The following is a 12,628-nucleotide window of genomic DNA, read 5'->3' on the forward strand; positions in this document are numbered from 1 at the left end:
AACAAGACCTTCGACTTGGAGAAGGAGCTGGAACAGGAACTGCACTTCGACTGCAACCTCTTTATGTTCAGCAACATAGAACTTTTCCTCTCACTCCCAAATCTATAAATACTAGTTCCTGAACCTCCAGGAGAGAGTGGTGATAGTGAAAATAAATTTTTGGTACCCTTATAACTTAATGAATATGCATGAAATTTGACAGACAGCATGGTAAACTTATCCCTTCTATTTTTAAATTCATGCAGGTGCATCAAGATCGGGCCCAGTTAAAAATGAAGGGAGGAATAAAGTGGTAATTTGCCTAATAACTGTGGCACTAAGTGATGAATCTGAACACAATGTTAATCTTCAATTTTTTATGCCAACTTTTGTGTTTTAATAATAAGGGAGCATGTAAAGTTAAAGGGAGGGCACCGTAAGATTCATTTGCTAATAACTTTAGCACCGCTTGATAAATCTGAATGAAATATGGCAGACAGCAAGTTACAGCCAGAGCAGGTAATTCCGGTTTCATGCAGATCTCATAGGTGAGGTTAAATGGTGTGTCCAAACATTTTTGATTGATCTAATAACTTTAGCATAGTTTCATAGAGCAGAATAAAATTACGCAGACATAGCATGTTTAGCTTACTCCTGGGATTCACAATTTATAATCAAAATATTGTGTTGCATTCTACAACTGATGAAATTCAGAGCTTCTTTCAGTTTTGGTACAAAATATTTCCTTTACCGGTTCTCAGGAATGGCTGATTAAAATTAGAATTTTGCGGGGGCGTGGCTTGGCCGGCTGCAAGATGGCAGCACTCTGAGTGGGCTCTGCCGGCCAAGCTTAATAATCCGGCAAAATCCTGCATCCGCATCTTACCTGCACACCAACGCTGATTCCGCTTTGTGAGAGGCGCCGAACCATCGCACTGCTGACTCCTGGCTGGGTTCTGCAGTAGAGTTACGTCATCTGAGACCGTTGCTGGGCCTACGTTCCGGAGCCCGTGAGGGTTGGCCTTTGATGCTCTGGGCCGCGGCGGCCTCCTGGCGTCACACACAGCCGATGCCCGTTCTGGGAGGGCGATCGACAGTACCGGGTGAGTGGCGCCGCCTCTAGGGCTTAGCTGGGGGGATAGGGGGCCCGCGGGCTGTTCTGCCCGGCTCGGGGTGCCACAGCATAGGCACCAACGCTCCTCTACCATCTAGGCGGCTGCCGCGGGCACTCGGGCTCGGTGATGCGAGAGGCGGGCCCACCGCAGCTCCCCGTTGGTGCTGCCTCAGTTAGGCGGGCGCTTCCCTCCTCCATTGGCTGCCCTTCAGTCCCGCCGGGCGGGAGCTGTCTACTGTTGTCGTCCGCCTGATCAGCACCCGACACATCCGTTTAACCCACCTCCCCCGACCCGGCTCTCCCATCGAGGGCCGTGCTTCAGGGATCAGGTCCCGGGCCCCGGGCCTGCTGTGGCCCCGCTGGGCCTTTAGCCTGACAGTTGCCTGAATAGGAGGCATGCTGCTGGGGCTTGGAGTATCCGCCCCCACACCGGCACTGGGCTCGTCTCGCCGCCTTTGGGGCCTACACGAGTTCTCAGGTGGAGAGCCTCTACTCCTTTGCTGCCGGGCACTGTAGCTCCAGCGAGTTCCTGGGGCAGCACTGGCCCTGGGATTATCCTACCACTGCGTGTTACACCTGGATGTGCCTTTTCGACTAGCCTGACCCCTTGTGACCTGTTGAGCGCCCCAAAATCTTTTGATCCCTGGTGTTCTGTGGCCTGGACTGGCGGAGCGACGAGCGGCCATTAGTGACCATCTCAGGGGCGTGGTGACTGTCGGCTCCTCTGTGTCTCCCTTACCTCGCTCTCCATGATCTTGTGAGACCGGCAGTTCTCCTGTGCAATGACCTTCTGATGCTGGCTAGGGCTCCTGCTGGCCTTCCTCCTCTGCCTGTAGTTAAAGCGGGAGGCTGCCAACATAGAGACTCTGGTTGCTCTCCTAACTCGCGGCCTTAGCTGCTCATTGCTTCGCATTCTCCCAGGGGTCCTCTCACCGGACTGCAGCAGCCCCCATTGTGGGGGTTTGGTTTGGCTTTTATTCATCTCGTACCTTCTTCTGCGGGCAGACAGCGTGCCCCTGTCGTCATTTGTTGCCCACTGCCCCTCGTAAGCCTTACTCCTGTCAGCTGGGTCTATCATCATGGGGAAATCTGACCCAAAACAGCCCACGATAGCTTTTGAGCTCCGAAGGTCCTCCCGACAGGACGGCGCTGGCTCTGAAGGCGCCGACTCGGCTGCCACCATGGACGTTCCCCCCTAATCGGGATGACGACCTTAAAGCCATAATGCTTGATGTCAAGTCGACCGCAACTGGTATCGCGATCCAGCTGGACCAACTATCAGCCCGTTTGGACTCAGTAAAGGCCCGTGTTTACTCCCACGATAATCGTTTACTTCATGTCAAGTCCATGGTGTCGGACACCGAGAATGCTGCTGCTCAGGACCGTCAGAAACTCCTCCAGATGGATAAGATCTTGGCGGTCATCCGGGAGAGGAATGAGGATTTGGAGGCTCGCTCCCGCCGGAGCAACCTCCGCATCACGGGCCTTCCAGAATCCACCAACATCTCTCGGATGGAGGACTTTGTAGAAAAACTGATCAAGGAGCTCTTCGGCGATGTCCTCTCCCCGGTGTTCATTGTGGAGCGGGCACATCGGTCTCTCGGTCCGCGTCCTGGTCCTGGGCTGCCCCCGCGTCCCATCATTGCTACAATCTTGAATTACCGGGATCGGGATGCCATCCTCCGTGCGGCACGGGACAAGGGCACCATCACTCATCAGGGCAACGCACTCTCCTTCTACCCGGACTACACCCTCGCTGTCCAAGCGGCCCGGCAAGAATTCCTTCCTGCCAAACATCTTCTTCAGAAGCATGATGTCTCGTATTCCCTGGCTTACCCGGCGCAACGGAGGGTCCATCAGGGTGCCAAAACACTAGTCTTTCCGGATCCTAGGGAGGCCCTGGCATTCGCCCAAAGACTCGAAAAGGGGGCACGCTCCTCCCCTCCCAAAGCTCAGCCTGAAGGCGCGGATCGTCTTAGAAACAATGACTGAAGTGTTGTTACTGGGGTTTTACTAACTCTTGTTCTGTGGGATGCCCACTACTACCTAAGCTTGGCCACCCTGCTTCTCTGCAGGGATGTACGCTTAGCCCTGCCATGCCCCCTCGGGATGATTCCCTATTCTACAGTTTTTGGTGGGGGGGGGTGACTCAGCCCAATTTGGGGGGTTGGAGTGGGTGCAGGGTTGGAGGGGTTGCTTTGCCGGGGTGGTTGGAATGAGTTGGGGAGGGGGGGTTTTCGGGGTCTTTCGCCCTTCTATTGGGGATGTGGCTTTTTAATGCCATGGTTTGCTTGTTGTGTATTGCTTTCACATGTCATGACTGAGACACTGCTTTGTTTTTCCGTCCACTTTTTGCCTCAAGTCAACTGTTAGCTATGTTCTATTAACACACTGCTCTTCTCGTCTTTCCCTCCACTTGCTTAATGCATTTGCCTGGTCTAGGATTGCTGGGCGCTGCCCCCGTTTACCGGCGTGCTATACATCTTTGCTCCCTATCCGCCAGATTAATTCCTTTGGGTTCTCCCCAAACTGTCCCGCTAGTTGGTGTACCTGTTACCCTGATGGCTCCTGCCCGTGGCACTCCCCACCTGTGCTGTGTAAAGTTACACTTTGGGCCACCTTCTCATGACTAACACCATCTGCTGGACCTGGAATGTCCGTGGCCTGAATGACCATCGTAAGGCCATACTGATCCACTCACATTTACAGCGACACCGGGTGGACATATGCCTCTTACAGGAGACGCACTTGATGCCCGGCTCCTCTCCAGAATCCAGGCACGCCATTGGGGAGAATCACACTCTACCAACTCATCATATGCTAGGGGGGTTTCTATTGTGATACGCAGGGGCCTTCCCTGGCGTACTGCTATGGCAATTATTGATCCGGAGGGCCGGTATGTGATACTCCATGGCTCACTATTGGCCCAGCCTGTGACGATCACTGCAGTCTACGGTCCCAACTCGGACGACCCAGACTTCTTTAATCATATATGGCATCTCATATCCGCTTGTGGCCCAGCGGCTGTCGGCTGGGGAGGGGATTTTAATGTCACCTTATCAGCGGCAATTGATCGGTCTGGTTCCCACGAGTCCCACCCGTGCACCACCGTGGCCCTTACCTCTATTGTGACCAATAACTCTCTTCAGGATGCTTGGCGCCACCTTTGGCCTGATGCCCGTGAGGGTACCTGTGTCAACAGTGCGAGGGATTGCTGGTCACGCATAGATTTTTGGCTGACATCCCAGGATGTCCTGTTCTGGCTCACCGACGCCACACACATGACGCGTACCTTCCCTGACCACGCGCCGGTCCAGATTCGCCTTAGCCTTCTCCACTCCCCGCAACGTGCATTCACCTGGCGTCTTCCCCCAAACGCCCTCCGGGACACTCTTCTGCGCAGACGTTCAAACTGCTATTACTAATTATTTTGACTTAAACACGGGATCCGTGGACTCGGCCTCTGTACTCTGGGAAGGTTTCAAGACCGTCATTTGGGCGGATGCATTTCCAAACAGGTCGGTGTTCTCCGTTCCATCCGCACCACTCTGGACAAGCTCGAGATGGAAATAAGGGATCTGGATGCTGCCCAGGCTGCACACCCCAGTCCTGATACGCTGGCACTAATCCGCCAAAAACACATGGAATTTTCTGAAGAAGCAGATCGCGAACTTTCCTTTCTGGGCAGGGAGGGCCGTGCTCGCCGCTTTGGTGAAAGCGACCGCCCGGGACGTACTTTAGCTAATTTCCTTCGCCCCCCACGTGTGGCTTCCTATATTACGGCCCTCAGAGACGGGGGTCCGTCTAGGACTACCTCCCCGGAGGAGATTAAGTCCAGTTTCCTTGACTTCTACTCTCAGCTATATTCTGCTGGTATCCCCCCGTCGCGGGACGCCTTCGATCAATACTTCGAGTCTATTGCGCTTGACTGGGTTGAGGACTACTACCGGGAATTTTTAGATGTACCATTCACTAGGGAGGAAATACTCGCAGCCATCAGTGGCCTACTCGGCGATAAGGCTCCTGGTCTGGATGGCCTACCGGCCTCATTCTATAAAATGTATGCAGATCTTCTAGTACCACACTTGGTGGCTATGTATAATGAATCCTTCGATACTGGACTTTTCCCTCAGTCTCTCCGAGAGGCTATGATAACTCTGCTTCTTAAACCCGACAAGCCTGCTGACCGTGGCAATTCCTACCGCCCCTCATGCCCTCCCGGACCAATCTGGTTTTATTCCGGGTAGAGCCACCTCGCTTAACCTTCATACAATCTTTTCAGTTTTGCACCAAATCAATCCCTATCTCCCCGCGGTGGCTGCCCTGCTGGACGCTACAAAGGCGTTTGATATGCTTGAGTGGCCTTTTCTATTCTACCTCTTACCACGCATGGGCTTCAGTGAAATATTTATTCGCAAGATCAGGCTCCTGTACACCAACGCCTCGGCACATCTCCGTATTAATGGCCAGATCTCTGACCCCATTAGCATTGGTCGTGGCACCAGGCAGGGTTGCCCACTATCACCCATGCTTTTCGCCATTGCAATGGAACCTTTGGCGGTCAGGCTCCGGCAGCACCACACTCACAGGGAAATAGGTTTTTCGGCCCGCTCCCTTCTTGTCTCCATGTACGCGGACGATGTTCCCTTATATGTCCATCACCCTCAGGAAAACCTCAGCCCTTTGGTCCGGGAAATCATACGCTTCGGTGGACTTTCTGGTATTCAGGTAAACTGGAGCAAATCGGTGCTGTTTCCCTTAACTGATGCCACTATGCCATTCACACCGGACTTAGCGTGTGGGGCCCGAGGCCCACACAAACGGGATCTTGGTATCTGGTTAAGCAGGGACCTGGACGAACTGTGGAGATCTAACTTCGGTTGTGCAGTTGACTGGTTGGAATCCAAGATTCCGACTTGGAGCCGGCTTCCGCTCTCCCTGGCTGGCTGGATCGCCATTGCCAAGATGGTGGTCTTGCCAAAATTTCTCTACCTGTTTTTGAACGTTCCTATCCCTCTCACCACTCATTTCTTTCGCAAAATATGCTCTCTAATTATTTGGCTCGTCTGGGCGGGAAAACAACCAAGAGTTGCATACAACATCCTCACTCTCCCCATGTCTGCCAGAGGTTTGGGCACCTCCGATTTCAAGATATATGCCTTGTGCGCTCAGGCCAGTTTTCTACACTTCTGGATCCATCCTACTCCTCATCAACCTCATGTGACCGTTACGACGGATATAGCATCCCCCTGGCCTTTGTCCACAGTATTGTTCGTGCCGGCGGTGCGCCCGCGGGCGGAGGTGGACACGGTTGAGACATTGCGCTGGGTCTGGTCCAGCCTTCGCCGGCTCTCCAATCTTCCCCTACTCTCTGCAAATGCTGTGCCACTTGTGAACCACCCTGATTTCCCCCCACTCCAGCCTTCCGGCATGTCTAAACATGCGACGCGTCTGGGTTTGCGGACAGTGGCGGACCTTTACCCAGGGAACACTTTTTACTCACTTCCTGACTCTTCAGGCCCGTTGGATACGCTTCTATTCTACCAGCTGCATGCTATTTGTCGGAAATTACACTCTACTTTTCCTCATCCCCCACCCACAATGCCAGCTCTTGACTTCATATATAAATCCTCTTCCCCACATAAACTGGTCACCAAACTATATGCTTTTACTCAAGCATCCACCTCTAACTCTACAGACCGTGCGCGGGAGGCGTGGGGCGCAGATCTTGGTACGGTTATAGTGCAGGCAGACTGGCTACACTGCTGCAACCAGACGAAGAAGCTGTCACCAAATTACCGACTTCGTCTGATACATTTCAGGTATTTGCACAGGCTGTACAGCACCCCCGCTCAGCTCCACAAGCTTGGGCTCATTCCAAACGACACTTGTATGCGTTGTGCTGCCCCTGCGGCAGATTTCGCACATTTAGCATAGTTATGCCCCAAGGTCTCCGACTTCTGGCGGGGGGTGTGCTCCACCATCTCGGACATTATTAGCACTACAGTGTATCCCGACCCTCCCTTTTGCCTTCTTGGTTTCGTAAAATTCTGTCCAGATGCTTCTCGGCGCCTGATAGCAATGCTGCTGGCAGGCATAGGGTGGCTATGTGTTGGGGTCGCAGGCGTGCTCCTAGAGTTGAGAGCTGGCTGGAGAACGCTTCTCGGTGTCAGACTCTTGTTAACGGAGTTCTGGGACTTACTACCCGCCAAGTCCCGACCCATTAACATTTGGGGCCCTCTGGTAACCTACCTCCACTCCTGTACTCCTCCCAGCGGCGCTGCTTCTCCCGCGCTCACCGCCGGCCCTGCGCCCGCAGCGGCCGCCGGTGTTGACAGATCACTGCCTCCCCCCTCCTTATAGGCTTTCCCCCGCCCCATGGCGCTTCCCACTGTTGCCATTGCCGAATGTGTGATCCTCATGTGGCAAGGGAACTTCGTACAAAGATGATGTGATTTTAGCCTTAACATGTTAATGTTTCTTGCAAGGTTAAGGTGACTTGTCCCTGAATGTTAGACTTGGTCTTTACGGTGAAAATTTGATCAGCTCTGTAGCACAATGTGGTGTGTTTGACTTGAACTTCCTCAATAAAGGATTTGGAAAATTTAAATAAATAAATTAAAAAAATGAATTTTGCTGAAATACCTTTACATTTCCAAAATGTGTCTGGTAATATTCACTACAGACTATTTTTTTTTCTAGGTTGATGACCTGATCAGCTGATTTGGGCCAGGATTAAGTTTGGAATTGCTGAGTAATGCTGGTCCTGCAACGTGAAATAAGGGTCTTGACACTGCTTATTTGAGAAACATATTAACTTGCATCGTAGTCTCGACTAAGAAGTGGCCATCTTCACATTGAGAAGGCCTTAGATGGTCCCATTTTACGGATCTGTGACTGGGGGTGAGTGTCTGAAAAGTTTCAGTGCTCCGTCCATCATCTCCTTGTGTTTGCTTTGTTTGCCCTAAGTTGGCAGATTATCCCCAGACATGGGTCCCTTGCTCACTTTGCCACTGGATTCAAGCTAGCCTGGCTGATGAAGGGTGTTACCCAGAAACCGGTCCCAGGATGCTTGTTTCCGGTTCAGGCAAGATCTGGCTTGGCAGTTTGGGCTGGACTTCCCCATGAGGCACAGGGTCAAGACTGATTTGCATATAGCTAGGTCCAAACTGAGATGGCAAAGTGAGATAGAGAATGATGATGGATTCAACCCAGATCTGTGACTGGGGGTGAGTGTCTGAAAGGTTTCAGCCCTCCGACCATCATCTCCTTGTGTTTGCCCACTTTACTGAGGTCATTACTGTAAATGCAATACCCCTGCTACTTTATTAAATCCATTGCACTGAACTTTGCTAGCCTGAAAGGAGCTGGGCAGAGGGGAGATCAAGCCATACCTGTATTTTCAGGTGAGGCTATAGCATTTGAAGACACTTGTAAACTAGTATCTTGATATATGTTCTTAAACTATAAGAAGTTCTCGATGAGACCAAAGATTTGGGAGTCTTGCCTTCTTGCTGGCAAAATGACTAGAAGGCACAAGTGAGGTAAGTCTGCAACATGAACACAGAAGCTAGACTTTACAATTCTGTGTTTCGTAATAAGATGGAAACGAACAGGAAACTGATCTCTTTCTCCTCCGGACCAAAAGACATTAGGTAGGACTATAAAGAATACCTTAACAAAAAAAGCTAACCTCCAGACCAGAGAAAGAACACAAGTTAAGCTTCTGTTCCGCCCCTATGAAAATTATATTTGCCAATACAGTTTTCATATTTGCTGTCAAATCTATGCATACAGGTCAGTGTTCATCAAAGTCTTAGAAAGGCATTGGCATAATTTTAAACAATTATTAAGGAAAGTAAAAAGGAAGGCACATCAAAGGTGGCAAAAAGTGGTGCTCACAGAACTGATTTGATTAAAGTGGTTTGTAAATACACTATCAAACAAAACGCTATGCTGAATTATGTCTTTATTCAAAAATTCAAGGTATTATGTTTCACCTTCCATTTTTGTTGCAGAATGTTGCTAAACATCCATGGTCCTCCCAGTTATGTATGGTTGCTGTCATTCCCTGCTCTTTAAAAACGGGTTGTAGACCTTCAAGGATGACATGGCCATCAGCTGAAAAGAGAAGAACCAATAAATAAATGTTAACAACTTGAAAGCCTAAACCCAATTGACTTCATCTGTTAAGTTAAGACACAAAATTGTGGACAAAAAAAGCATGATTTCCAAAAACAAATACACTCTTCAAATCAAAGGCATGCTTCACTCACTGCACCTAGCCTACGTGGCAGCCTCCGTCAGACCAGAGCAAGAAACTGGCTTGAGGTTTTGCACTTTCACAGCCCCTGCATATCGCACTAATCCACCTCCATCTTGGTGCCTAAATCCATTGGTTAACTTTCACTCTAGGCAATGAAAGTGAGAGAGAACAAACGAGACCCAAAAAGAAGACACTAATTGATTAAGTAAGAATGACGGACTGCAACAGAGCCAGAGATGCAGACAGCAAAGGAGATGTATGGATTGGTGGAGACAGTTCACACTTCAAGCCCTTAATGAATCTTACAGTGTCCTGCTTATTCTCATCCTGTACGAGATCTACTTCCAATTGTACATACTCCAACATCTGTCTCTGTAGCCAACTACACTGCTTCAAAAAATTCCAAATTTTTATTTGTAGGCGATCACTTTCTGGAAATGTCTTCTCAAACTTTTAAGGTTTTAGGACTTCTGCCATTGTCTCTAGACACCTTATAGTTCACCCATTGGTTCCTCATGTGTAAAGGTGTGCAATGCATGTAAATAAGCACAGTCAATGGTAACGTCTTCTTACCACCTTTAGTGTAAACTACTCAACATTAACAACTTGTTTCATCCTTCACTTAATGATATATATATTTTTTTTCCACGGAAAAAAAACACAGGTTACAGGAACTTTATAGTTAGGCTGATATTTCACTTTTACAAAACTTGTGAAATTCAACCGTTGTAGTTAGCTGAGCTAACTAGAACTTGCACCCCCGCAATGCACTGCTGATGACGTCACATATTACATCACTCCCCTTTCTCCTCCAGTCTGTAAATGCGCCTCCAGGCTACGCTCTTGGTTGGGGATGAAATTACCTTTTCCCTTGAAGGTCCCTGGGGGCCAACTAGTCCTCCTGTCACCACTAGTAAGCCCCATACAGCTGGATTGTTGAGACGTGGTCTGAGGCCATGCCCCCTTTCTCCACCACTCTGCAAACGTGCCTCCTGGCGCACTGCTGATTGGGGGATTAAGTCCACTTTTGTCCTGAGGCCCTCAGGATGCAAAGGGACCTCATCGCCCCATGAGCAGTGCGCTGAGATGAGCATTTGTAGAGTGGTGGGAAAAGGGGCGTAGCCTCCGACCACCTCTCAGCAATCCCGCCCCAAGGACCCTAAGCAGCGAAGGGGACTTCATCCCCAATCAAGAGCGCATAAGGAGGAACGTTTGCAGAGTAGTGCAGTGATGGGGCGAGGCCTCTGGCGAGTTGCCGGCTTTGTGTTTTTTTTTCTTTATCCCTTGATCGTTTTGGGCCCTGGGACCTGACCCATTTTTTTAAAAAAAAGAAAGGGGGGGGGGGCCCTCGGCCTGGGGACCCCAGCCCACGGGGCTAGGCCTTTTTTTTTATATCATTCACAAAAGGGGAAGGGGGCAGAGCGGCCCCTTTCCCTAGGCCGATTTTGGCCCGGGGTCCCCATCCCCCCGGGGGCCCGGACATTTGAAAAAAGGGAGGGGGACTGAGCAGCCCTCCTTCCGGGCCCTTTTCGGCCCCAGGAGAAGCAAAAGGCCCCCATGATCAGGCCGGGTACCGCCTCCTGCGGGAGTCAGCATGGGGTTTTACCCACAGGGAGCTGCTTTGAACAAGCGAGAGCAAAGTGCTCTTGCTTGTTCAAAGCGAGCATACCGTTTGCTATGGGATGGCAGGAGCATCCCATAGCATACTGCAATGTCCCGGGGGTGGGCACCCCGGACATTGCTGGAGCCAGCCCATCCCACAGGGCTCGAGCCCCCCACAATCTTTATTTTTTAATATAGCCCTGGGGAGGTGGCGGTCCAAGTGGATCAGTGTGGGGACGGGAGCCCCCCAAGCATCTTTTGAATTTAGCCCTGGGAAGTGGTGGTCCCCAGGACGTCGCGGTCCCTGGGTCTGCAGGGTCACGCAGGCCCCCGCATCTATTTTAATCATTGCCCCCGGGACCTGGCCCACCCCGAGGCTTAAAGAAAACAAGGGGCGGGATCCTGCGTTTCAATTTTTAAAAAATTTCGGTCGGACTCCCGGAACCCGCCCAATTTTTTTTTTTTATTCTTGCTTTGGTCCTGAGCAGGCCTAGGGTGTCAGGTTGTTTTTACCGTGCGCTCTCTTCTTAATTTTTAACCTTTGTTTGTAACTCCGTTGACTCGAGTCACAAGATGGCTGCAAACACTTCCTGGTTTGAAGTGTTGGCAGCCAATCAGATTGCAGGCTCGAGATTGGGAGGGTTAACAAATCCACCGCAGCCACAGTTGTATATCTGAGAAATGTTTACATTTCTCAGGAACTACTGAATGGATTAACATCATTCAACAAAAAGAGTGCTAACTTTCTGCCAAATTTGGTGTAATTCCGTTCAGTAGTTCGGGCTGTAGCTGCGTCAACAGTTTCCTACGGATATTAACATGGAGAAAAAGCATTTTGGGACCCCCCTTTCTCTTGGCCCCCACATGACGAATCACCCCGAAACTTTCCACACAGCAGCTGAATTAAGTGAGCCATTCGTTTTAAAATATTTGCTTAGATTCATCGAAAGGCGCCAAAGATATTGGCAAAAGAAAACACACTTTTTGAATAGAAACAAGGTCCTAACTGTAACTACCTACTAGCGACCGGCAGTAAGATAGATAGATAGATACACAGATAGATAGACAGACAGATAGATCGATATATCCAGAACCGAAATGTAAAAACCTGATATTAGTTTAATCACAAACTTAGGATCCGTAAACAATATTACAACTTTACAACAGGAATATCACATGTATAGTTCTAATTAAATTAAATAATTATTTCTGCTCACTAACTACAATACTTACTCTGCACATCATGCCTTGATATTAGAATACATTTAGTATAAATTCTGTCTTTCCATATTCAACTATCCAACACATCACTGGAGAGGCAGCCAACAAGATGCACATGGATGTCTGAAATTAAATCAGGTTTGTTAAGCGCGACTACTCGCCCGTAAGGGTCTCAAGGCGCTGGAGGGTGCGGGGGGGATGGGGGGGGGGGGGTCGCAGGTTCCAGTCCATCAAGGAGGGGGTATGTCGAAGAGGGGTTTCTCGCGAAAATGGGGAGTGATGTTATCTGTCTGAGGTGGAGCAGAAGGTCGTTCCAGGCTCTGGAAGGAGAAGGAGCCGCCTCCCAATCTGGTATTTCTGGTGCGGGGAGAGCTGGGCTGATCGTAGGGTCCTTTGGGGTGCGTGGAATTTGAGTCAGCTATTCAGGTATGCTGGTCCGGTGTAGT

The 12,628-nt window shown here is 50.2% G+C and overlaps 1 protein-coding gene across 1 annotated transcript in view; it reads right to left on the minus strand.

Moving 5' to 3' along the window:
- Positions 1 to 12,628, minus strand: part of SMS (spermine synthase) — a 586,561-nt gene that overhangs the window by 385,203 nt on the left and 188,730 nt on the right. The window contains exon 2 of the mRNA XM_085622475.1: positions 9,094 to 9,214. Within this exon, the coding sequence (XP_085478601.1) occupies positions 9,094 to 9,214 (121 nt within the window). The remainder of the gene's footprint in view (positions 1 to 9,093; positions 9,215 to 12,628) is intronic.

Source organism: Triturus cristatus, chromosome 8 (assembly GCF_964204655.1).
Source record: "Triturus cristatus chromosome 8, aTriCri1.1, whole genome shotgun sequence".
Lineage (NCBI taxonomy): Eukaryota > Metazoa > Chordata > Amphibia > Caudata > Salamandridae > Triturus > Triturus cristatus.